At 44.1% G+C, this 27,887-nt stretch overlaps 1 protein-coding gene across 4 annotated transcripts in view; it reads left to right on the forward strand.

The window, feature by feature from the left end:
• Positions 1 to 27,887, forward strand: part of NF1 (neurofibromin 1) — a 436,753-nt gene that overhangs the window by 403,250 nt on the left and 5,616 nt on the right. For 2 of the 4 annotated variants that reach the window (XM_077482413.1, XM_077482415.1), the window contains 2 exons: positions 832 to 1,048; positions 1,764 to 1,817. In XM_077482413.1, the coding sequence (XP_077338539.1) occupies positions 832 to 1,048; positions 1,764 to 1,817 (271 nt within the window). The remainder of the gene's footprint in view (positions 1 to 831; positions 1,049 to 1,763; positions 1,818 to 27,887) is intronic. The other 2 variants (XM_077482414.1, XM_077482417.1) reach the window with 1 other exon arrangement.

The following is a 27,887-nucleotide window of genomic DNA, read 5'->3' on the forward strand; positions in this document are numbered from 1 at the left end:
CCTGCACCATGGGACAGGCGAGTGTCTATTAAAAGGCAGCAGCTACACTTTTTGTAGCTGCTGACTTTTAAATGGGTGGAACTCCGCTTTAAGTTTTTAGTTTAGGGTGCGATGAACAAATCTCCTGTTGTACACACTCCTGTGTCGCATTGGGACCGATGTCTAATTCTCACAGCTTTTCAAAGCAGAAATTTGAACTAAATAAGGATATTCCTTTGCCTAACCTTACTCAAGGTGTCCTTTCTTGTTGCCATCACCTTTTGCATGGAGGGTCTCTGAGTTAGCGGCTTTTATCATGCTTGCTAGCATTGCACAAGGACTCTTTTTTTCTTGAGACCTAAAGTCTCCTTTCTCCCGAAGGTAGTCTCTTCTTTCCAACTCAACCAGGACATTGACCCTCCTTCCTTATGTCCTGCTTTGAAACATCCAATGGCAATTTCTCTGCATCTTGACATAGTATGTGCAGTTTACCTCTAAGCTACTGCCTCTCTTAGGCAATTGAATTCCCCCCTTCTTACTTCACCATTGCTAGGTGGATCAAACAAATTTTTATTTAAGCTTATAGTTTAATAGGGTCAGTTTTTTCTGGTCTAAAGCTGAATTTTAAATTTGAACACAGCTGCATGTGTTTGAATTTGGGAAATGCCACATTTGACTAGCACTCCTGTTGACATTAACCCTTACTGTGTATGCATCAGTTAGAGCTGATGTTTGGGCAAGCATGCTGGGATCTTACTCCATCTATTCTTTGCAAAAAATGTTTCAGTGCTAGAATGATTATATTTGGATGGGAGCTGTAATTTTTTTAATCTGAATCCCTTGTTTTGTCAGCAAACGCAGATACCAGACTACGCAGAGCTGATAGTGAAATTTCTCGATGCCTTGATTGACAAATACTTGCCTGTAATTGATGAAGAAGCCAGTGAGGAGTCTTTGCTGACACCTACATCTCCTTATCCTCCCGCTGTGCAGAGCCAACTGAGTATTACTGCAAACCTTAACCTTTCAAATTCCATGACCTCCCTTGCCACTTCCCAGCATTCCCCAGGTGAGTGTCAAATCTATGCTGGTTCTTAAACTATTTTGCTGTATGTCCACTTGAGTGGAGCTATAGAACTGTAATGTAGGAAAAAACAAACACAAGTGTTGATGGGTGTAATAATAATTGCTTATTGAAGATAAATGCCTGAGCACCTTTTTGTTATTAGTGCAATTTCTGTGCCATAAATTTGGGTGGGCGCGTGCAGGTGTTTTGTTCATAACAGCCAGACTATTTAATTTTTTATTCATTTTCAGACATTCACTAGATAAATGAGTGCTTTGCTATAGGTAGTGTCTTGATTTTAATATAAAATAAACATTTTTTTAATGTTATCCCCATTATATACCCATTTTTGTTTTTATACTTTATTTTTTTCCTTTTTATTTATTTTTTATTTATTTTTGGGTGGGGGGGAGGGGGTTAATTACTCTTATTAAGAAGTTGCTTAATATTTTAATTCTAAGCAAAAACATAGCATCAGTGTAAAGTAATGCAAACCTATATTTGTTTTGGTCTTTAATGGTCAATTACCAATTGCCTTTTGTGACACAACAGATTGTTTTCACACACCGTTGGCTCATCACATAAGTTGTAATTGCATAATGCCATACATGTTGTGTCTCATCCATGTGGTGTTTTATTTTCCACCATTATTCATATTCTTTGTGTGTGTGTTTTTTTTTTTGTGTATCCCCACCCCTTTCATTCTGTGTCTGTGAAGCTTCTCTGCCTTGCTCTAAATCTGCAGTTTTCATGCAGCCGCTCCCTCATCAAGGTACTTCCTTTCAACCTCTATGCACGAGTTCAGTGTCATGTGCAATAGCTTTGAGCGCTTGGCATGAGCATTTACGTACTAACTTTATACCACCTGGGAGCAGCGCACAGTAGTGGCTTTTGCAACAAAAAAAACACAGGCAACACTACTTTTTGGATATCAGTAGACTTGTTTATTAAACAGTAAAATCACATTGGTGTTTTCATTGCTGTAATTTGGAAATAATGCACATTAAAGAGACAGAACTTCACAATAATGTATTACGGTAACCTGATAGATGCTGTGGTCTTGGAGGCATCTTTCCTTCATCTAGATTCACATACTTCCTACAAGCACTCTACATATAATTTCTTAAAAACCAATCTGGACATGATTACGTTAACATCTTCACAGCAGCAAAATGTTTCCTTTTCCTAAGCTGCAAAGCCACGCCATGCAGGCATATTTGTGTCCTACAAATCAATTTGTTTACATGCTGGGATTAGCACAGCTCCTGCTACTGTTAATGGCCACTATGGATGTAAGTGTTGAAAGTCTCAAAACACAGTGACACAACCACAGTGCTAGAGTCTATTAGACATGCGGCTCTTACACCTTGAGAAGCCAGAAAGTACAGAGGGTAGCAGTACTAAACCCAGCATGTAAACCTAATGGTTTGCAGGACCTAGAAGTATGTCTGCAGGATGGCCATTTGCTCCATAGAATGTTTGCTGCTGTAAACCTGTTAGGGTTATCATGCTAGAGATGGGCTTTAAGAATCAGTATAGTTTCTCTTTAACTGTCACTTTGTGTGTTCTTTTAAATTTTGCTCTTACTTATCCACTTTTTTGTGTTAACCTCAGCTTATGTTATTGAGCTTTGTAAATAGGCTTTCTGCAACAAATGATGTAACGATACAGTGGAAAAAGGAGTTTAAAGCTTTGTTTGCTTGATATATTGGTTCATAACTTTCAGGTACATATACAATATTTCATATTTACCTGAATGAGAACAGACTTTGTTCTAAAATTCTGTCCAGACCATAATAAGGGGGAAGGTCTGGACATAAGGTCTGTACAAAGCCACTACAAATGTCCTGTTGATCTGCTAGAAATACACTCAGGTCTCATATCTCTACAACATAGAGGCTAATCAATATGCAGTCAGTGATAATTAAGAGAGCTCTTTGAGATAACACAGCTCTGAATTTCTTCCAAGCAATATTTTTATTTTTATTTTGCATGTTATCAAAAAATTTTACAAAATGCTACTTATAGTATATTAAACAGACCAAAAGGGGGGGGGGGGGTGGATTTGTTTGGGTGTACATTCACGTTAACCATAATAGAGAAAGTTTTGTCACCCTCCCAGATATGCAATGTGCAGGAGGTGTGTGAATCACAAGACTGATTTTCAAATATTTTAGCTGGTAAAACAGTTCACATATTGACACATTCAATCGTGTGCACTAGGCTTCCTTGTTGACAATTGAAATGTGTGATTTAGATTTAGTTTCTCAGCATGCCAGCTTCTTGCACATGTATAATGTGAACATGTTTAGGGAATTGTAGCGCAGCACAAGAGCCAGAGGATTGTCCAATCTTCCCCTTATATCTGAACACATTTAAAAAATCATTGGTGGTAAGACCTCTGCCCACCCTAGATGGTGCCAGGACCCCCCGCTGATCATCCTACATTTTCCCAAACATGAATAAGGGAGGTCTAGTCTTTCAGAAATATTCTGAAAATAGGAGAAATCTGCCAGCAAAATTGAATGCTTTACACACCAGCAGAGATCTACCCCTTAAATAATGTACAAAACCACTATACATTTTTCTTTAAAGGGATCTATTTAATGTCTTTACTAACAGCAGTGCCTAAGAGCAGGCACCACAGAACCGTTGTATGTACCTTTTGACCACGTACGAATGTGTTCTCTCTGTGGCTCTGCCTATCCTGGTCATGCTCAGGAAGCAGACTTTAATTCACTCTAATGCCAAAACCCTGGCATTCTTATTACTAAAAAAGGAGCATGTTTCTGTTATTTGCTGTGCTACCCCAGCAGAATGTATGTGAGCAGGGTTAGTGCTAGAACTAGATTTGGAGCAAAGGTGGGACACCCTACTTCTCTGGGTCACAAAAAACATATTTATTGCAGTAATACGTGTGCAGACACTGTGTGATGCCTGCTTTAACTTTGCTGGTATTTAAAATTCACATTAAGGGGGTGTAATTTTCCAAAGACCACTTATCTTCAGCACAAGAATCTTAAAAAAAACTTATTTTTTATATGCAATTTACCCCAAGGTTAGCACAGTCCAACTCTGGGTGTTTGGCAGCTCCCAGCACATTTGCAGCACTCCAACAGGTCTCTCTCCTATTTCCCACGCCCGATACTAAGCGCTTCCTGTTTTATGTGCTGCTTCATTGAGACTTGCTAACCCAGTAGAGACTGGAGTCCCCGTAGTCTGGAGTGGATGTCTTTTCCCACCCGAATGTTACTCCGGACCTCCAAAATTCCAGGTCCCAAATAATCAAGACTCAAGGGATTGACTGATCGGATTCATTTGACAAGGGCTTTTTATGCTTAGTTGAATGGTACCCAAGCCTCACAAAGAAGACTCCAGATCCTGCGAGGTTTTGCCTGTAATGCGGCCTCTGGGCACTGCACCCTGCGAAGTGGAATCCTAGAGAACACAACTAAGGCATTCCTGCAGGGTGCTGTACAGGTCCAAGGGAGTGGATCCTAAACATAAAAAGGTACCCATTCTTTGAAGGTCCTCGAGTGACAGGAACCCACCATGAAGGGTGAAGATTGGGCTCTTAGTTTCTAAGCTGCCCTGCGCCTGGACTGGTTAGTGAAACCGCTTTACTTATTAATGCGGGGTGTCCTAGTGATTGTAACAATCAGTCAAGCTAGCTAGAGGCTGGACACCTGTGTGCGGTGACCATACGGGGGAGTTTTGGGCTAGCTGTGGGTTTGCAAAGTGTACCTTTTCTCTTTCGTTCATTGAGGGACACAGCTCCTTTAATTCTTGACCTTAGGGTTATCACGCCACTTTCAGGAGAGGACTATGCAGAACATGTAAAAACAGCAAGACTGCACAGCACCGCCCAGGGTGCGGTCCCTCTGGCTATAACCCCTCACCCTGCTTCCTGCAGCCCAGTTTTTTTCTGCTTAATGTAGAAGGACCTGGCTCCCTGAGGGGCCATTGGTCCTGGAAATTTTTTCTGCAATTTTGATCCTGTGATCTACAAACAGCAGAGCTGGGTAACAGGCTGGATAATATTGATCCTTGTAGTCTCCCCAGCCTGGCCATTGAGCGCGAGCAGACCCTAGCTACACACTGGGTCAGCCACCACATGCCCCTTCCGCTCCAGGGGCGGCCGTGAGCTATATGCTCAGCGGCACACATATGACCGGGGCTACTGCTGTCTGTGTCACAGTGTACCGTGGCGAACAGCCATCCCGTACTGCTCAGGTGATGAGTCTGTGGTGGAATGCGTCCAGCAATCCCGACATGAGGAGTAAGTACGGCTCTCCCTGCCTCGGCAGGATGGAGCAGCTGGACATTCCCAGGGAGGTCAACTAGGGGGTCTCTCACTCTCCCTATATGCCTCATTGCCTCCTCCTCCCTACTGGGGCCGCTGTGTGACTGGGCATGAGATGCAGTGTATGTGCCTGGCCATGGGGGCTCTGCTTTGGCGAGGGGGCTGCGCTGGCTTTTATGGTCCCTTTTTTGGTTCATTGATAGGGAATTCCTATAGATACCAAACTGAGCATATGTTATAGGGTTTATGTTTGCTGGCAATTTATTGTTCAATTAATTAAAAAGATAGGATTCAATAGTTTGTTTAGTTAGACATGTGTGTATGGTACTGGCAGCGTCACTGTTCGGCTACAAATCTGTGCCGACATTGGCGCTGTTTGCGATTCGCGGTGTCTGTGTTTAAAGATATGCGGGTTGTTTTTAAAGATTAATTGAACTTATTTTTGTTTTGCCTAGAGGTGATACAGCTACTGGTAACAGGTAGTTGCTTTCCCACATCTAAGATGGCATCTTTGTAACCAGCCAGTCACGGTTCAGAACGAGGCTTGGTTTATGTATATTAAGCGGTGCGTCAGTATGCCACCTTTGCCACAAGACGATGTCAAATCTGTGGCGAAACACGTCGGGAGGAGCGTCATAATGACGTCACCGCGCACTACGCCCCGCTGTTTGCAAGCATGGGTGTTCATACTGCAACTGGCCGCCGGTTTTTATCTATTTACATTTGTTTTAAGAGCATGTAGCGTTTATTAATATAAAAAACAAACACCCTTCAGGTTTTACCTATGGCCATTTCATCCTCCTTTTTTTGAGCCTACTTTGCATCCAATAAATCTTTTGCAACACCAGCTGTTGCCAGTGGAGGTTTTGCATGTGGCTACAGATGGGCGGGAGGATCCCTCCATAGATGTGACGATCAGATCGCTTCCAGATACCAACTGAGCAAAAGTCCCTGGCTTGGGTGTAAGCTACAGTCATTCATTTTCTTACGTTTGGTAAGCGCACACTTCGTACGGTGATGGGATTTGTTCAGCAAAAGTCATTTAGTTTGTGGATGTTTTCACTTGGTGTCACCAATATTGCACATATACTGGATACTGTTTGGATAACTTTCGGACACTAATACAATTCATTGATATCATTTGATAACTCTATATAACAGTGCTTCCTTTGGACATTTTAGGATCACAATATTTTTCATGCTTATAATATTCACTGGTTATTTTTATGTTTATAGTTTAGAGCGCAACATTTTTTTTTTGCCAGGGTGGAAGCAGTGTACGGGCGCAAGGGGGGGTAAAGCCCATAGGTGTGGGGAATGGGGAAGCCCGCAACGGGCCTTTTCAGTCCCAAGAAGAATGGAGGTGCGTTACCCCTTTGAGGAGAGCCTCCTGAAAAAAATGAGCATCTCCTCCGATCATTGACCCCCCGGTATCGACCAGTAACCACGATTCTAGTAGAAGGGACTCCTGCCTTCAAGGACCCTGCTGATGGGAGGGCTGAGGCAGTGGGGCCGGTCCATGTTTACGGTGTTGTGGTCAGCGTTACGACCTGTGCTAGCCACAGCCTTGGTGTCGCAGACGCTTACTGAATGGGTAGAGTTGTTGCACCGTGAATTGGAGAAGCAACAGTCTTCCCCGGTCTGCGTAGAACTGGCAGATCAGTTAGTGCATGGCCTTAAGTATGTCTGCGATGCGGCCCTGGATACGGTCCCCCTGCTCTCTAGAGCATCAGTATCCGCAGTGGTGCTACGGCGCCTGATTTGGCTGAAATGCTGGTCTGCGGTCCAGGCATCTAAAAAAGCATTGGCGGATTTGCCCTTCCAAGGTGAGAGGCTATTTGGAGCTTCACTGGATGACATTATTAAAAATGTTACAGATGGGAAGAGGACATTGCTCCCACAGTCCAAGAAGGGTAAGGAGCTACGCGGTAGGCAAGGGCCCTCTTTTTCCGCTCGGAAACTTCTTTTCGTCCGTCCAGGTCAGCAAGTAAGCGTTCCCAGTCCAACAAGGCGCCTGCTGAAGGACAGAAGTGTCCCTGGTTTCGCAAGCCAAACAGATCTGCGAGCCCAAAATGTTACCGTGTATAGGTTTGCCCCCACCCAACTCTCAGGTGGGGGGTTGTCTTCGGGAGTTTGCAGCTCGGTGGATCTCCCTACTGTCCGACCAATGGGTTTGCGAACTGGTTTCATCAGGATACAAGATTGTTTGGTGGACAAGAAACTGTTTTTTTTTCCCCCTCCAACCTACCTCTACTTCCGGCTTGTTGGGAAGCCCTGTTCCGGACAGTACGGGACTTGCTGCTGTGCGGGGTCATAGTGCCTGTACCGACACTGGAAAGGTTTCAGGGACTCTACTCCAATCTGTTTGTAGTCCCCAAAAGGGAGGGGGTATGTCCAATCCTGAACTTGAAGGCCCTCAACAGCTTTGTGAAAGTGCAAAGGTTCAGGATGGAATCAGTTCGCTACGTGGTCACTGGACTTCCTGGCGTCCCTGAATATCCTGCGATTTGCAGTCGGGGAAGAGCACTACCAGTTTGTGGCTCTCCCTTTTGGTTGGGAATATCTGTCTGCTACGGCTTCCTTCCGAAAGTCGGACTCTGTCTCGGCGGCTGGTCTGAAAATAAGGTCTAGCGGTTTCTCGTGGATCAGACAGATCGTGGTTCAGGCCTATGCTTTTAAAGGGGCGGTGTCCCCTTTTCCTGTCACGGCTCATTCCACCAGGGCAATTGGAACAGTTGCCAGTTGTTTGGCAGCCATGGCGCTCGTGGCTTCGCAGCACATGTGCAGTAGCCTTTATATGGGCGCACAAGGATTTGCATCATCTGCGAATACAGCCACGCACGTGTGCACGCACAAAACGCTCTAGCGCAAACCAAGCTTATTTAATCTGTGTAGGCCAAGCATGCGGTACTTCCAGAAGGCAGCTATGGGACACAGAGCAGGCTCTGAACAGACACTTGCAGCAGTTCATTTTTTTTTTTTTTTGTGGATAGTATATGTCTTCATAAGAGGAGCAGGACTAACACTAGGGAAGGGCACACCTATGTCGTCATTAGTTCCATATTCCTAGTGGTGTATCCCCTGAAGGACAAGAGGCTTCTAGGCAATCTGACCCACTGCGCCTATCTGGTATTGCGCCTATAGTCAATGCTGCTGCGTCACCCTTTATCACCAAGGAGGAACTGTTCTCGGCCCTATCCGGGTTAGAGCACAGCAGGATTGCTGGCATGATTGCCTCCATCCTGCAGGGTGGCAGGAAGCATGACAGATCCTCCTCCCTGTAGTCTCCTAGTCTGGAGCAGGAATGGGTTGAGTATGGGGAAGAGCTTAAAGCTCAGGGCCATGTGGAGGGCCCAGCCGATGAGTCTGTTTCCGAGCAATCTGGACAAGAAGATATCCAGTTGATGTCTGCCTCTGTCAGGAAGGCTTTTGATCCTGACTGACCGAAATGGTTTGTTCTGTCTCTCTTGCAGAGGTGACTGAGCCCCCTGGTCCTTATTGGGATCCCTGAGGCCTCTTCAGGCTGCACAGGCTTTCCCTCTACACCCCCTGTTGGAACAGGCAGTGTATACTGATTGGGAACATCCTGACAGGATTTTTGTTCCCCCGAAGAGGGTTTCCCTTTTATATCCCATAGATGAAAAGTTAATTAAAAAATAGAGCATGCCAGCAGTAGATGCAGCAGTCTCTTCCTGAAACTAGAGCTTAACTTGTCTGGTAGATAATGCACAGAGTTTGAGAGACCCTATTGACAAGAAATTGAAGTCCTTATTAACCACTTGCAGACCAGCGCACGACGATGTACGTCGACAGAATGGCACGGGCAGGCAAATGGGCGTACATGTACGTCCCTTTAAATTTGCCGCCCTGCCATCGGGAGCACGCCGCCGGCGGCGCACTCCCGCGCTGGTCGGGACCTCCGTGAGTCCGGTCGCGGGACCCGCGGACTCGATTTATATAGCAGTGATTATTGTATAAATGACAATGGTCCCAAAAATGTGTCAAAAATGTCCGATGGGTCCCCCACAATGTAGCAGTCACAATAAAAATCGCTGATCGCCGCCATTACTAGTAAAAAAATAATAATAAAAAATTATTAATAAAAATGCTATAAAACTATCCCTATTTTGTAAACGCTATAACTTTTGCGCAAACCAATCAATCGCTTATTGCGATTTTTTACCAAAAATATGTAGAAGAATACATATCGGCCTAAACTGAGGGAAAAAAATGTTTTTTTATATATTTTTGGGGCATATTTATTATAACAAAAAGTAAAAAATAATGCGCTTTTTTTTTTTTTAATTGTCGCTCTATTTTTGTATATAGCGCAAAAATAAAAACCGCAGGGGTGATCAAATACCACCAAAAGAAAGCTCTATTTGTGGGATAAAAAGGACGTCAATTTTGTTTGGGAGCCACTTCGCACGACCGCGCAATTGTCAGTTAAAGCAACGCAGTGCCGAATCGCAAAAAGTGGTCTGGTCTTTAATCACTTTCAGACCGGACCAATTTGCTGGTCAAAGTCTTCATTTTTTTGGCCAGTTAAGCTATTCAGCCAGCTGTTGCAGCAATTGGTATCTGCCAGTCCGTAAAGGATCAGGTCAAATGGCCTAATAGGTCTAACCAAGAGGACAGTCTGCCTGAAAGTAAGACCGATATTTCTCGAGCACTGTGTTTTGCTATTGACGCCTTCAATTCAATACAGCAGGTTTCTCGTTTGGCTCTCTCGTCTGTACATTTGCGCAGACTCTTGTGGCTTAAGAACTAGTCAGCCAAACTTCCTCGTAAAAAATTATTGCCAGTTTTGCCTTTCCATGGGGAATGTTTATTTGGTGATCATTTGGACAAATATATCCAAAAGATTACCGAAGGGAAGAGTTCTCTACTTCTTGTGAAGAAAAGCACCAGACATCCCTTGTTTAAAACCTCAGGGACTGCTTTCTCCAATGTCTCAGCGTCAAGGAGGTTCCGCCACCAACAGGGCGCTAGTGTCAGGGCCAAGCCGTAGGGCCAGAATAAGCCCTGGGTCCAAAATTCTTCTAAACCCAGCACCAAGCCTTCCTTTTGAGGGGACACCCCCACTCTATCAAGTGGGGGAGTGGCTGCTGCACTTTGCGGACATTTGGAGAACAGTAATTCGGGATGAGTGGGTGAACCCAATTCTATCTCGCAGTTACAAGCTGGAGTTGTGGGGGGGGGGGACTCCCCCTCAGGTTTCTAAGATCCAGCGTTCCCTCACATCCTCAAAAAATAAACTTGTTGCTTCAGGCACTACATCATCTAGTGCATCAAGGAGTGATTGTAGAGGTTCCAGTATCCGAAAGGGGCACAGGGTTTTACTCAAACCTGTTTATGGTTCAGAAACCAAATACAAACACCAGGCCCATTTTGGACCTAAGATCCCTGAACCAGTGTCTGTTACAGTCCTTTCGGACAGTCTGTCCGCTCAGGAATAGCATCACCTTAGAGGGGAGACTTTCTAGCCTCCATCAAAATAAGACGCATATTTACACATACCTATCTTTCATCCTCATCAGAGGTTCCTATGTTTTGCAGTAGAGAAACGTCATTCTCCGTTTATGGCTGTACCCTTCAGGCTTGTTACAGCTCCTGGGTGTTCACAAAGGTCCAAGCACCAGTACTGGGTCTTTTAAGGACCCAAGGGATCCTAGTGCCCAGGTATCTGGATGACCTGCTCAGAGATCACTCATTACAGGCTCTAGAACAGAGCATAATATGCACAATGCAGTATTTGAAAAGCTTAGGCTAGATCGCAAAAAATACTGAAAGTCAGCCTTCAATCCAGCTCAAAGTCTAAAGTATTTAGGTCTGATCCTAGATCCAATTTAAGCAAGAGTATTCTCGCCACCTCTAAGGATCTGTGCCCTGAAAGTTCAGGTGCATCCAATAAAGTGCACTAAACAACCCTCCATTCAGCTCTGTACGAGTCTTCTAGGGAGCATGGTATCCTCCTTCGAGGCAGTGCCCTATGCCCAGTTCCATTCTAGGCCTTTACAACAAGACATCTTGTTGATACTAGTAATCTGTGCAGATTTCAAAGTGAACTCTAACATGTGGATAATAAGTGAAATAATCCAAATCGACACAATAAAACTTAATCCAAAATGAGTGAATGAATAAAATAAATAAATACATATATAGCGAGTCCAAAAAGGGACTATCAATAACCGCAATCATGAGTGTCAATAAAAGTGACAAATCTTCTAGATAAACACCAATGTTCTAAGATGTTGATCTTCGTGACTTGACAGCCATGAAATGCTCACCGAACTCTTATCTCCATAAGGAGAAAAATAAACCTCAATACGGTATTGTGTGGTGGAACCAGATGTATGGCGTCCGTATTTCCAACCGACGTCCGTATGGGGAATCCTAGATGTGGGTCATATACTGGGTACTGCCTTCTCTCTGTTATGAATGAAGTTAAGCTCCAAGCCCCATAGTTCCATGGTTATCATTCAGCATTCTCCATAAGGGAAAGTAAAAGAAAACTTGCTGTGCATATTGCACAGGTGACAGGAGCTGGAGGGCATGTTGGGCTGCGGTGTACCTGTCAGATAGCCGGGTAGCTCGCGATTGACTGGTTGCCAACCCCAGCTCTAGGTCATTTGTCCTATGTCGGCAGGTATTGAAAATATGCTAATCTTGCTCTAGCTGCAAGATCTTCCCAGAATAGTTCCCAAAAATGTTCCTGTATGTTGGATATGCAAAGCAGATTAATGCTGCTGCATCCTTTTGATTAAAATAAAGCTTCATCATTCATAGAGGATAACATTTCCACCGCTTGTCAGTCCTCTTTACCTGTCATGTATAGGAGCAAACCTTCTTTTTTTGGAAACGTTTTTCAAGGTTTTGTGTAGAGTTAGGAATTTGGACTCCTGTCAATATTTTATTGCTGCATGTGACCTTATTAGGGAGATACACCCTTCTTTGTATATTTTGGAGGGTTTCCCTCTCACTTTCTGTTTTGGCTATGAGACGGGAAGTGAAGGGAAATCTCCCCCCTTCAACGCAGATGCGAAAAAATTAAAATTGACAGCAGTTTTTAGCCCTCCCTTACTCTACCCAAAATGGGAAAAAAATGCCTTTACTTCTTTAAAGCAAAAAAAGTACATAGTACTTAACTGCAGTACATGCACATTTCCAGATTCGAGGTTTTAACCCTTTAACCACCTCCCACCCACTGTATAGTAAAATGACGGCAGGCAGGATTCCCTCTCGTTTTTGGATGATGAAATGTCCCCGCCCCAGTGTCACCTCTGTCGCGCACTCAGGGGGGCAGCTTGGTGGCTACGCCATGTCCGTAGGCGCGACCCGATCACCGGTTCTTTACTCATGTGATCGGCTGTGTCCACTCGCATGTAAACACGAAAGTGCCGCTGATTGGCTCTTCTCACTAATACAGAAAAAATGACGCGAGGAGAGCCGATCAGAGGCATCTCCTTGCAGGGCAGACCTGTAAAGGTAATCAGGGCACTGATCAGTGCCTTGATTATCAGTGACACCAATCAGTGCCCATCAGCGATACCAGTCAGTGCAGCCTATCATTGATCATAAGTGCAGCCTCTTTAGCGCACATCAATGAAGGAGAAAAATTACTTATTAATAACATTTACTGATGGAAACTAAGAAATACTTTTTCTTTATCGTACATCATAGGACACAGAGCCTTAAGTATTTACTTAGTGGGTTATAGCTACCTTCAGGTGTTGACACTGGCACACCAAATACAGCAATTTGACTCCCCTATATAACCCCCTCCTCCTTCCAGGAGTACCTCAGTTTTTTCACCAGTGTCTAAAGGTGTTGGCACGAGTGAAGATTTGCTCTGTGGAGCTCCAGGAGGGATCCATGCTGGATTTAAAAAGCCTCCACAACCAGATTCATCCCGCTACTGCGGCTCCAGGATGGTACCCGGGCCTCACATAGAAGAACAAGGTTTTGCCTGCAATGCTCCTCTTTGAGGGCTGGACCCTAGGAACCAGGACTCTTTTTGGTCTTGCTACATTACCTAAAGCTGTCCTGAGGGGTGCTATACATGGTCCAAAGGAGTGGAAACCCTATCAAAAGGGCCCCAGTCTTTGAAGGTTTAACCACGCTGCCTGTCGTGATGGGTGAATTTTGGATCTGTCGGTTTACAGCAGTATCCTGCAGCGAGGAAAAGGTAAGAGGAAAGCATAGGAACTGCAAAGTCCACCTATTTCTTTTCTTTCAATCATATTGTAAAATCTCTTAAAAACTCCTCTAGAGGGGGTAATAGTGTATAGAACCTGTTTACACTATTGATATTGTTTATAATAGCGGCTGGGGTTAAGGGATTTATTTTCATAATATTTAGTGCAGTGGTGATGCACGTTTGTGAGGGAAAGCGTTTGTGTATTATTGATTTGAAGTTTCAGCTTCACAATCTGAGGTACAAATCATTACGGGCATGGTTCGCTCCACTTTCATGCTACCCTTAACATAGTCAGCTGAAAGTCTGGTTTCTTCTTTGGGTTCCTTGAAACCTTCACAACCAGTGCATGCGTTTCTAGTCCCCACATTACTAGAGAAGCTTATTGACACTGAATGGGATCATCCGTATAAGCATTTTCTCCCTCCGAACAGATTCTCAGTTCTCTATCCTATAGAGGAAAAAGTCACCAAAAAATGGAAAGTTCCAGCAGTAGATGCTACGATTTCCAGTGTGAATAAAAGTTTAACTTGTCCAGTGGACAATGCACGGGTGCTAAAGGATTCAACAGATAAAATGTTGGAATTCCTGTTAAAATCCTCTTTTTCTTTAGCAGGTACTGTTGCTCAGCCTACAATTGCAGCTATAGGCATCTGTCAGTCCTTAAAAGACCAGTTCACAGAGGTCCTTAACGAGCTCCCTGCACAACAGGCCAGCCAGTTGGTAGATTTACCAAAAGCATTATGTTTTGCCATAGATGTTATGAAGGATTCTATTCACCAGACGTCTCGCCTTGCACTTGTGCTAGTACACATGCGTAGGACCCTTTGGCTAAAGGGTTGGTCTGCCGACGCACCCTGCAAAAACCTACTGTCTAGTTTCCCATTTCATGGAGACCGACTATTTGGCAATGAGTTGGATAAATACATCAAAACAATTTGCAGTGGAAAGAGTACTCTTTTGCCAGTCAAAAAGTATAAACATCCTTCATTTAAACTGACTTTCTCTCCTGCGCCAAGCGCATCCACCTCTAGGCAGTGGTGACGGCTTCCACCTTCAGATTCCAGAGGAAAATCAGGACAGGCCCAGGAAGACCTGGAGCCGCAAGACTACAAAGCAGAATACTAAGACCTCTTCATGAAGAGGCGTCTCCCCTCACCAAGGTGGGGGGGAAGACTTCTGCTTTTCACAGAAGTCTGGCAGAGTGAAACTCAGGACAGATGGCCTCTCTCCACAGTGACTCTAGGATACAAACTAGAGTTTCAGGAGTTTCCACCATCTCACTTTCTGAGATCAAACGTTCCCAAGGATCCAGAGAAAAGACCATCCCTGTTTCAAGCATTGGACCGATTGTTGACTCAGGGGCTGATCGTGCAGATCCCCACAGAAGAGCAGGGTTTGGGTTTCTATTCGGCTTTGCCACCGCAAACAGGCCTGAATGGGGATGTCAGGCCCGTTCTGGATCTAAAAAAATCTAAATCTGTTCCTAAAAATTCACTCATTTCAAATGGAGTTGATCAGGTCAGTTGTCTCCATCCTACAAGGCGGAGAACGTCTGGTGTCCATCGACATCAGGGACACATATCTGCATGTCCCTATATTTCCTGCTCACCAAAGGTTTCTGCTATTCGAAGTGGAACAACGGCACTTTCAGTTTGTGGCCTTACCCTTCGGGCTAGCCACAGCATCACGGGTATTCACAAAAATACTGGCCCTACTTCTAGCCAGGTTGAGGGCACAGGGCATAACAGTGTTGGCGTACCTCGTGTTTTTTACAGCCACAGTGTTGGCTGTAAAAATAATTTTTTTTTTTTTCAAAATGTTCTGTCTTTTTTCATTTTTTCTTTATTTTATTTTTTTACCAAAAAATAAACACTAAGTGGGGATTAAATACCAGAAGGCTCTAGTCGTGTAATAAAAATTTCAATTGGGTACAGCGTTGCATGACCACGCAATTGTCAAAGTGTGACAGCGCTGAAAGCTGAAAATTGGCCTGGGCAGGTAGGGTTGGGAAAGTGCCCTATATTAAAGTGTTTAACCACTTCCCGACCGGCACACGGCGATGTACATCGGCAGAATGGCACGGACAGGCATATGGGTGTACAGGTACGTCCCTTTAAGAATGCCGCTGTGCCATTGCGTGCGCGCTGGTCATGACCCCCATGCGTCTGGTTGCGGATCCTGCGGACTCGATCGCCGCGAGGATACCCGTGATCGTCTCATGGGGAGATGCAGAAATAAACAGCATCTCCTCGTTCTGCCTAGTAACAAATGACACTGATGTCTGCTCCCTGTGATTGGAGCAGAAATCAGTGTTCACTAACACACAGCCACGCCCCTAGGACACACTTAACCCCTACACTGCCACCCCCTGGTTAACCCCTTCACTGCCAGTGTCATTTACACAGGAATCTGTGCATTTGTATAGCACTGATTGCTGTATAAATGACAGTGGTCCCAAAGGTCCGCCATAATGTCGCAGTCACAATAAAAATCGCTGATCGCTGCCATTACTAGTAAAAAAAAAAATATTAAAAATGCCATAAAACGATCCCCTATTTTGTAGACGCTATAAATTTTGCGTAAACCAATCAACAATCGCTGATTGCGTTTTTTTTTTTTTTTTTTTTTTTTTTTTTTTACCAAAAATATGTAGAAGAATACATATCGGCCTAAACTGAGGAAAAAATATGTTTTTATATATATTTTTGGGGATATTTATTATAGCAAAAAGTAAAAAAAATTAGTTTTCAAATACCACCAAAAGAAAGCTCTATGGGGAAAAAAGGACATCAATTTAGTTTGGGTGCCACGTCGCACGACCGCACAGTTGTCAGTTAAAGTGGTCTGGTCTTAAGCCAGAAAAATGGTCTGGTCTGAAAGTGGTTTAAGACCCTTACCCTGCAAGTATGGAAAATATCTTGTTCTGCTAAAAAATGCACTCGGGTCTTCCTTTCTAGTTGTGGGATGACAGCACACAGCTTTTTGTGAGCTGAATGTTATCAGCCCTGCCAATGTTAGTTTGGTAAACTGCTCAACCACTTCCACTCTTAGATCTCTACAGCATAAAGGCTAATCAATCCACAGTCAAGGATAAAAATTTAGAAAGGCTCTTTGGGATAACAAATGAAATCTGCAGAAGACACAGGACAGCTCTGAATGTCTGATGAGAGCAATATTTTATTTATGTTTTGCATGCTATCGTACAAATTTGACAAAATGTTACTTATAGTTTATTAAACAGAACAAAAGCAATGCAGAGAAATTGTTAGGGTGTACATTCTAATGGAGAAAGTTCTGTCACCCTCCCGGATATGCAATGTGGAGATGTGTGAATCACAAGACTAAGATTTTCAAATATTTTAGCTGGTAAAATAGTTCACATATTGACATTTTCAATGGTGTGTACTAGGCTTGTTGACAATTGAAATGTGTGATTAGATTTAGTTTCTCAGCATACCAGCTTCTTGCATACATTGTATGATGTGAATGTGTTTAAGAAATTGTATCGCAGTTCAGATGCCAGAGGATTGTCTGATCATGCCTTTCTATCTCATCACAGATCCTTCTGGATAACCTAAATGATAGGGGAAGACCTCTGCCCATCCTAGATGGTGCCAGGACCCCCAGCTTGGTTATCCTACACTTACCCCAACATATGTATAAGGGAGAATTGGTCAGGTGTAGAGATTTTCAGAAAATTTGGAAAATCTGTTGGCAAAATCGAGTGCTTTAGACATCAGCAGAACTTATCTACAAAGTGTACCCCTTAAATTAAGTCTATGCATCAAGGAAATTTAGGGTCAACACATCAGATGCCTTTAAAGCAGTAATGTTTTCTTCTTCACTTGTACCTACAGGTACTGTAGGCCTAAAACAGGCTTGCCTGTAAGTACGATAAGAATCTCCTAAACGGGCACTGCCCGTCTTGTCGGGGAACTTGTGCACTGTGCTTTGACTGCCTTCCATTTAAAGCACTGTGCCACGCACGTAACTTATGCGTGGGGGGGGGGGGGGGGGGGGTTGTCATTGCGGCCCGGGCATTCAAACAGCCAAGGTGTGCAAACCCAGAAGGAAGACTGTGTGAAGATGGAAGCCCTGTCAGCAGTGACAGCATGCCACTGGAGGGATCCGCTTTACAGGTAAATGTATACTAGCACATTATGACCTTAACCTGCAGGGGGACCATTTTTCTTTTACACGGGAGTTTACTACCACTATAATGGCCAGTCTCAATCAACTTTTTACTACCACATTCAGTGTTGATGGAGAAATCCCCTTTGCTGCGCCATTGCGTTCTGACAGCAGGAGATTTTTCCACTGTCGGAATACAATGATCATGGTTGCTGGCTATAGCCAGTGGCAGTGATCAATAAACCCTGATATACTGATCGATTAGACTTCAGTACAAGCAGCCTACCCCATACAGTGCCTTAAAGTATTCATACCCCTTTACATTTTCCACATTTTGTCATGTCACAAGGAATAACCTAAACATATTTTATTGGAATTGTATGTGATAGACCAACACAAAGTGGCACATAATTGTGCAGTGGAAAGAAAATTAATAAATGGATTTCCAATTTTTTTTACAAACAAATATATGAAAAGTGTGGCGTGCATTTGTATCCAGCTCTTTGTTATACCCCTAACTAAAATCTAGTGGAACCAGTTGCCTTCAGAAGTCGCCTAATTGGTAAATAGAGTCCACCTGTGTGTAATTTAATCTCTGTATAATACAGCTGTTCTGTGAAGCCCTCAGAGGTTCGTTGGAGAACCTTAGTGAACAAAGAGCATCATGAAGGCCAAGGAACACACCAGACAGGTCATGGATAAAGTTGTGGAGAAGTTTAAAGCCGGGTTAAGTGAAAAAAATCCTAAACTTTGAACATCTCACCGAGCACTGTTCAATCTATCATCCAAAAATGGAGAGAGTATGGCACAGCTGCAAGCTTACCAAGACATGGCCATCCACCTAAACTGATAGGTTGGGCAAGGAGTGCATTAATCAAAGAAGCCAGGAGGCCCATGGTAACTCTGGAAGAGCTGCAGAGATCCACAGCTCAGGTGGGAGAATCTGTCCACAGGACAATTATTAGTCGTTCACCCCACAAATCTGGCCCTTTATAGAAGAGTGGCAAGAGGAAAGCCATAAGAAGTCCCATTTGCAGTTTGCAAGAAGCCATGTGGGGGACACAGCAAACAAACATGTGGAAGAAGGTACTCTGGTCAGATGAACCCAAAATTAAACTTTTTGGCCTAAAAGCAAAAACGATATGTGGGGTGGCGGAAAACTAACACTGCACATCACCCTCATACAAATGCAAGTTACACTTTTCAGATATTTATTTGTAAAAAAAAAATTGAAAAACATTTTTAATTTTCCTTCCACTGCACATTTATGTGCCACTTTTTGTTGGTCTATCACATAAAATCCCAAATTTTATAAATTTAATAAATGCATGTTTTTTAGTTGTAACATGACCAAATGTGAAAAATTTCAAGAGGTATGACTAAATTTTCAAGACACTGTAGCTGGATCAATTTCAGGCGGTTCCTGCTGATCCAGCTGAATTTTGATACATATATGGCCAGCTTTAGTCTAATGTCCATGGGAGATCTACCACCCTCTGTCTAGAAGAATTGATCAGGCAGATTAAAAAGCTTGACCCAATTACTATTGTTGGCAGCATCTGCCAGTAATACTCATCCCCTTCTCTTTTGCATGTCAACGAGCATGATGTTTGGCCAACCTAAGCTGTTATATTTGTGTGTCAAACTGCCAATCGTGTATACATTCTAACTATCCTCATATGTTTATGGACCACTTAATTCTCTCATCCCTAAACTTGACCACACATGTTGCAGTCTGATCACACATGTAGTGTAAGCTCCTCCCTGACTGGGGAAGACATTACACACATTGTTCAATTCCTTTATCACAGGTTTGGCCAAAGCAAAACATATACCGAAAATGGAGAAAGGCTTAAAGCTCTCCCTTAAAGCTCTCAATCGTCTCATTCTGTAAATACATTATAGGTTTTAATATTCAAAAAATAAAAAATAAATAGCATAAAGTCGACACGCTAACTCAGCTCTGTGCAAATGTGGCCTGAAACCTTAGAACCCGTTTACACTTTGTGTGCGTTAAAGCAATGGGGTTTTCTTGCATTATGGTGCCCTGCTTTAAAGAAGCACATTCATTTTGAGTAGGTTGCTAGCGTATTAACCCACAAAAAAGGCACCTACAGCATTTTTTGGAATACCACAATGCATGCTAAGCATGTGCGTTGACAGTTATTGTACATGTATGTTGGATTGAAATTTATGTACTTTGAGGTAGAACAAAAATTTTATTTACCAAGGATTACCACAAAACATGCTCATCTACTGTGGATCCAGAAAGTATCAGAGCTTCACATTTTTCCACATTTTGATATGTTGCTACCTTATTCCAAAAATGTCCCATAATGACCACGTGAAAAGTTTGTTTGAAATTTATTAAAAAAAAAATACAAAAAAAAAAATCATTGATGTTTCTACCACCTGTGGTCAGTTCAGTTGATTGGACATGATTTGGAAAGGTACACACCTGTCTATATAAGGTCCCACAGTTAACAGCGCATGTTTGAGCACAAACCAAGCCATGAAGGACAAGGAATTGTCTGTAGACCTCCAAGAAAGGATTGTATCGAAGCACAGATCTGGGGAAGGGTACAGACAATTTTCTGCAGCATTGAAGGTCCCAATGAGCACAGGGCCTCCATCTATGAAAGATATAGAAGAGGTTTAGAACCCCCAGAACTCTTTCTAGATTGGGCCGTCCAGCCAAACTGAGTGATCAGGGTGGAAGGGCCTTGATCAGGGAGGTGACCAAAAACCAGATGGTCACTCTGACAGAGCTCCAGCATTTCTCTGGAGAGAGGAGAACTTTCCGGAAGAACCACCATTTCTGCAGCACTCCACCAATCAGGCCTGTATGGTAAAGTGGCCAAACGGAAGCCACTTCTCAGTAAAAGGCACATGACAGCCTGCCTGGAGTGTGCCAAAAGTTACCTGAAGGACTCTGACCATGAGAAACAAAATTCTCGGGTCTGATGAAACAGATTGACCCCTTTACCCTGAATGGCAAGCACCATGTCTGGAGGAAACCAGGCATCGGGCATTACCTGGCCAATACCATCTCTACAGTGAAGCATGGTGGCAGCATCATGCTGTGGGCATGTTTTTCCAGCGACAGTAACTGGGAAACTAGTCAAGATCAAGGGAAAGATGAATGCAGCAATGTACAGAGACATCCTTGATGAAAACCTGCTCTGGACCTTATATCGTGGCGAAGAATAGCAACCCTAAGCACACAGCCAAGGTAACAAAGGAGTGGCTATGGGAATACACTGTGAATGTCCTTGAGTGGCGCAGACTTGACCCCGATTGAACATCTCTAGAGAGATCTGAAAATGGCTGTGCATCGATGGTCCCCATCTAACCTGATGGAGCTTAACCACTTCCCGACCGCCGCACGACGATGTACGTCGACAGCATGGCACGGGCAGGCATATGGGCGTACATGTACGTCCCTGCCTTCCCGCGGGTCGGGGGCCCTATCGGGCCCCCGCCCGGTGCCTGCGGCGGTCGGTATCCGTGCAGGAGCGATCGGTGATGAGGAGGCGGCCATTCGTTCATGGCCACCCCCTCACGATCGCTCCTGACGAATGGGAGTGAAGCATTGCATCACTTCCTCTCCTGTAATGTAAACACAGGAGAGGAAGTTATGTAATCTCTCCTCCGTGTCGGTATTTTTCGTTCCGGCACCGAGGAGAGAGCATCGGTGAGTTGCACAAGCACTACACTACACAGTAGAACATGCCAGGCACACTCACACCCCCCCCTTTACCCCCCGATCACCCCCCCAATTACCCCTGCCCCCCCCCAGTCACAGTGACACCAATGCATTTTTTTTTTTTTTTTTGCATTGGTGTCCTTTGTCACTGTAATAACTGTTAGGGCAGTTAGGGTTAGCCCCCTTTAGTTCTAATGTACCCCCCTAACCCCCCCAATAAAGGTTTAACCCCGTGATCACCCCCCGTCGCCAGTGTCACTAAGGCTGGGTTCACATTGCAGCGGTTTATGAGAACGGATGTGATTCGCACCGCACTGCAGTGCAAATCACATCCGATCTCTGCGATTCGAGTTCAGCCATTCGCCGCACCCGCCGCAAATTCGCACGGGACCCTTTTTTTGGTCCGCAGCAGAATCGGATCGCATGGGTGTTCACGCCATGCGATCCGAGTTTGCAGATCGCACTGCGATATGCGAACTGATCTGGGGGTGTCATTAACATTTTACTGACACTCCTAGCAGTTCGCATAGGGCAGTGTGAACTGCCGCCGGGAGGCATGCGATGCGGGAACCCGCCGCGGATTCGTGGCGTTCCCGCATCACTCCAGTGTGAACCCAGCCTAATAAGCGATCATTTTTCTGATCGCTGTATTAGTGTCACAGGTGACGCTAGTTAGGCAGGTAGGTATTTAGGTTCGCCGCAGCTTTTTATAGCGCCAGGGACCCCCATATACTACCGCATAAAGCCCCCTGATTGCCCCCTAGTTAACCCTTTCACCAGTGATCACCATATAACTGTTACAGGTGACGCTGGTTGGTTAGTTATTTTTTTATAGTTTCAGGGCACCCGCCATTTATTACCTAATAAAGGTTTAACCCCCTGATCACACGGCGGGTGTCATTTGTGACTGTAATAACTGTTAGGGCAGTTAGGGTTAGCCCCCTTTAGTTCTAAGGTACCCCCCTAACCCCCCCAATAAAGGTTTAACCCCGTGATCACCCCCCGTCGCCAGTGTCACTAAGGCTGGGTTCACATTGCAGCGGTTTATGAGAACGGATGTGATTCGCACCGCACTGCAGTGCAAATCACATCCGATCTCTGTGCGATTCGAGTTCAGCCATACAGATAGTATGGCTGAATTCGCGTTGCACCCGCCGCACCCCCCGCAAACTCGTACGGGACCCTTTTTTTGGTCCGCAGCAGAATCGGATCACATGGGTGTTCACACCATGCGATCCGAGTTTGCAGATCGCACTGCGATTTGCGAACTGATCTGGGGGTGTCATTAACATTTCACTGACCCTCCCAGCAGTTCGCATAGGGCAGTGTGAACTGCCGCCGGGAGGCATGCGATGCGGGAACCCGCCGCGGATTCGTGGCGTTCCCGCATCGCTCCAGTGTGAACCCAGCCTAATAAGCGATCGTTTTTCTGATCGCTGTATTAGTGTCACAGGTGACGCTAGTTAGGCAGGTAGGTATTTAGGTTCGCCGCAGCTTTTTATAGCACCAGGGACCCCCATATACTACCGCATAAAGCCCCCTGATTGCCCCCTAGTTAACCCTTTCACCAGTGATCACCATATAACTGTTACAGGTGACGCTGGTTGGTTAGTTATTTTTTTATAGTTTCAGGGCACCCGCCATTTATTACCTAGTCTCACTAGTGTACCCGTAAATTTAGGGGTGTCTACTTTCCAAAATGGGGTCATTTGGGGGGGGTTTGTGCCATCTTGGCATTTTATGGCCTTCAAAACTGTAACGCCCTTAGAAAGCCTGAAGGCGGTGCTTGGTTCTCGGGGCCCCGTACGCGGCTAGGCTCCCAAAAAGTCCCACATATGTGGTATCCCCATACTCAGGAGAAGCAGCAGAATTTATTTTGGGGTGTCATTTCACATATGCCCATGGCATGCGTGAGCAATATATCATTTAGTGACAACTTTGTGTAAAAAAAAAAGTTTGTAATTTTCCCGCAACTTGTGGCAAAATATAAAATATTCCATGGACTCAACATGCCTCTCAGCAAATAGCTTGGGGTGTCTACTTTCTAAAATGGGGTCATTTGTGGGGGTTTTGTGCCATCTTGGCATTTTATGGCCTTCAAAACTGTAATAGGTAGTGAGAAGTGAAATCAAAAATTTACGCCCTTAGAAAGCCTGAAGGCGGTGCTTGGTTTTCGGGGCCCCGTACGCGGCTAGGCTCCCAAAAAGTACCACATATGTGGTATCCCCGTACTCAGGAGAAGCAGCAGAATTTATTTTGGGGTGTCATTTCACATATGCCCATAGCATGTGTGAGCAATATATCATTTAAAGCGGAGGTCCACCCTAAAATGGACCTCCGCTCATCGGAATCCCCCCCCCCCCTCCGGCGCCACAATCGGCACCTTTCAGGGGGGAGGGGGGTGCAGTTACCTGGATAATCCAGGTAACTGCACCCACTTCCGGGCTAGCTCTCTGCGGAACGGGGCGTACGTTCCGCAGCGCCCGCCCCCTTCAGCAAGTGCCCCGCTGCCTGCTGGGAAACACACAGCTCCCAGAGGCAGCGGGGACCGTCCGGATTGCGCCGCGCGGCTCGTGCATGCGCAGTAGGGAACCGGGAAATGAAGCCGAAAGGCTCCATTTCCTGATTCCCATACCCAAGATGGCGGCGGGACCCGGCAGCCGAGCGAGCGATCGGCTTCGGGTGCCGACATCGCGGGCGCGCTGGACAGGTAAGTGTCACTATTTAAAAGTCAGCAGCTGCAGTATTTGTAGCTGCTGGCTTTTAAAAAAAAAAAAAAAAACGCGGAGTCCCTGGTGGACTCCCGCTTTAATGACAACTTTGTGTAAAAAAAAAAAAAAAAAAAATATTCAATGGGCTCAACATGCCACTTATCAATTTCCTTAGGGGGTCTACTTTCCAAAATGGGGTCATTTGGGGGGGTTTTGTACTGCCCTGCCATTTTAGCACCTCAAGAAATGAGATAGGCAGTCGTAAACTAAAAGCTGCGTAAATTCCAGAAAACGTACCTTAGTTTGTAGATGTGACAACTTTTGCGCAAACCAATAAATATACAGTTATTGACTTTTTTTTTACCAAAGACATGTGGCTGAATACATTTTGGCCTAAATGTATGACTAAAATTGAGTTTATTGGATTTTTCTAATAACAAAAAGTAGAAAATATCATTTTTTTTCAAAATTTGCGATCTTTTTACGTTTATATCGCAAAAAATAAAAATCGCAGAGGCAATCAAATACCATCAAAAGAAAGCTCTATTTGTGGGAAGAAAAGGACGCAAATTTCGTTTGGGTACAACATTGCATGACCGCGCAATTACCAGTTAAAGCAGCGCAGTGCCAAAGTGTAAAAAGACCTCTGGTCATTTACCAGCAAAATGGTCCGGTCTGAAAGTGGTTAAGAGGTCCTGCGAAGAAGAATGTGAGAAACTGCCCATAAATAGGTGTGTCAAGCTTGTAGCAGCATACTCAAAAAGACTTGGCTGTAATTGGTGCCAAAGGTGCTTCAACAAATTTTATTAAAGGCTGTAAAAATATATATATATATATATATATATATATATATATATATATATATATATGTGTGTGTGTGTGTGTGTTTTTTATTTTTAATACATTCACAAAGATTTCAAACAAACTTCTTTCACGTTGTCATTATGGGGTTTTGTTTGTTGAAATTTGAGGAAAAAAATGAATTTAATTCATTTTGGAAGTGAAGCGATGTAAATACTTTCTGGAAGCACTGTAACAAAGAGTATAGCTAGTGACATTATTTATTAGTGATGCTCAAATGAGGGTTATCACAGAATCATCAATCTCATCTTGGAATCCAGGAAATCCTAGTTTAATGAATTGCATAAATGCATGAATCCTTAGACAAATCCATATGTATTCAAGGCCATAAAAGTCACAAATTGTTGATTTACTTGGGTTGAAAAAAAATGTGCTCATCTTTATCTGATTGTCATAGAGATATATATTTTGCTACTAGTAAAAGTGTTCATATGTTTGCTGCTTTGGTAAGGTACCCAAAAGATTCCTCTTAATGCATGCTAGCCTTTTATTATGAGCTTCTGTAAAAAACACAGCTTGAAGAATTTACATTAGTTATGTTTTGAGGTACCTAGGCACCGCAGCCACTTTTGTGTAATATAAATATAAGTTTATATATATATATATATAAAAAATACACATACACTCAGTATCTCACAAAAGTGAGTACAACCCCTTATGTTTTTGTAAATATTTTATATCTTTTCATGTGACAACCCTGAAGAAATGCCCCTTAAAATAACGCTTAGCCATGAATGTTTAAACCACTGCCAAAAAAGTGAGTACACCCCTAAGTGAAACTATCCAAATGGGCGCAAAGTGTCAATATTTTGTGTGGCCACCATTATTTTGCAGCACTGCCTTAACCCTCTTGGGCATGGAATTCACCAAAGCTTCACGGGTTGCCACCGGAGTAGTCTTCCACTCCTCCATGACGACATCACGGAACTGGTGGATGTTAGAGACCTTGTGCTCCTCCACCTTTCGTTTGATTCCCCACAGATGCTCAATAGGGTTTAGTTCTGGAAACGTGCTTGGCCAGTCCATCACCTTTACCCTCAGCTTCTTTAGCAAGGCAGTAGTCTTCTTGTAGGTGTGTTTGAGGTTGTTGTATTGAAATGCTGCCCTGCGACCCTATCTCCGAATGGGAGGGGTATCATGCTCTGCTTCAGTATGTCACAGTACATGTTGGCATTCATGGTTCCCTCAATGAACTGTAGCTCCCCAGTGCCAGCAGCACTCATGCTTCCACAGACCATGACACTCCCACCATCATACTTGACTGTAGGCAAGACTCACTTGTCTTTGTACTCCTCACATCGTTGCTGACACACGCTTGACACCATCTGAACCAAGTAACTTTATATTGGTCTCATCAGGCCACAGGACATGGTTCCAGTAATCCATGTCCTTAGTCTGCTTGTCTCCAGCAAACTGTTTGTGGCTTTCTTGTGCATCATCTTTAGAAGAGGCTTACTTCTGTATGACAGCCATACAGACCAATTTGATGCAGTGTGCAACGTATGGTCTGAGAACTGACAGGCTGACTCCAACCTCTGCAGCAATGATGGCAGCACACATGTCTATTTCCCAAAGACAATCTCTGGATAAGACACTGAGCACATGCACTCAACTACTTTGGTTGACCATGGCGGAGCTTGTTCTGAGTGGAACCTGTCCTATTAAACGGCTGTATGGTCTTGGCCCCTATGCTGCAGCTCAGTTTCAAGGTCTGAACTTCCAGTGACCAGTATAAGAGAGTGAGAACGATGACCCCTAATTTAACACACCACCTTCCCATTCACACATGAGACCTTGTAACACTGAGTCGCATGACACCAAGGAGGAAAAATGGTTAATTGTCCCCAATTTGGACATTTTCACTTGGGGGTGTACTCACTTTTGTTGCCAGCGGTTTGGACATTAATGGCTGTGTGTTGAGTTATTTTGAGGGGACAATAAATTTACACCGTCATGCAAGCTATACACATGAAAAGATATAATAAAATATTTACAAAAATGTGAGGCGTGGTACTCACTCTTGTGAGATACTGTATATATTACATATTTTTTTTTTGTTTTAAACTTTAAAAGTGTTATAGATTACACAGGTTAAAACAATATATACTTTCTAGTGTAATATATCTCCCATTCAATTCCTGCTAGCGGCCTATAGATTTTACCCTATATTATAGGGGACTCGGGATCAATGGCTTCCGATCCATTTCTTGGATGAACTCTACTTCAAGAGAATAATTGAGGACAGTTCTCAACTAAAAATGGAAAGTAATTATTGTATAAATGTAATGTCCAAATATATGTGATGTGTACAGCAACTCATATATTCAAGATATTCAGAATGCAATGATGTGGGTAACAAGTACATTACTTGAGTAACTGCAGTTCTGGGAGGCACAGTCATTAAAAATGTACCAGGGCATGGGAAAATATTAGCAATGCACATGTTTTGTCACTCTGAAAGCAGAAAGGTCTTCCTCACAACCTTCACTGGGAAAAGATCAATTGAAGTGCTTGGTTACTATGAGCTACAAAGTTCGGACACTTTTACCGCCCGCCCTAAACAAAATGACGGCGGCAAAGTGGTTGTGTTATCTGATCGGACGTCATAGGGCACGCAGCACAGCAATCGGAGGTGCTGTGTGTCAGACTGACACACCTCAACTCTGATCGTGGTATGAAGTCTCTAACAGAGCCTTCTTGCCACATGATCAGCTGTGACCAATCACAGCCGGTCATCGCGTGAACCAGGAAGTGCCGGTAAATGGCTTTCCTCGGTTCACGCTGGCGGGGAGAGCCGATCAGCGGCTCTCCCTGTCAGAGGGTGGTCTGTGCTGATAATCAGCACAGCCACCATCAAAAGATGCCCATCAGCTGCTAGCCTGTTTCCCTCTAGAAATGCCTATCAGTGCCCCATCAGTAATGCCTGTCAG

The sequence above is a fragment of the Lithobates pipiens genome, unplaced genomic scaffold (genome assembly GCF_037356315.1).
Source record: "Lithobates pipiens isolate NorthernLeopardFrog02 unplaced genomic scaffold, aLitPip1_a1.2 Scaffold_16, whole genome shotgun sequence".
Taxonomy (NCBI): Eukaryota; Metazoa; Chordata; class Amphibia; order Anura; family Ranidae; genus Lithobates; species Lithobates pipiens.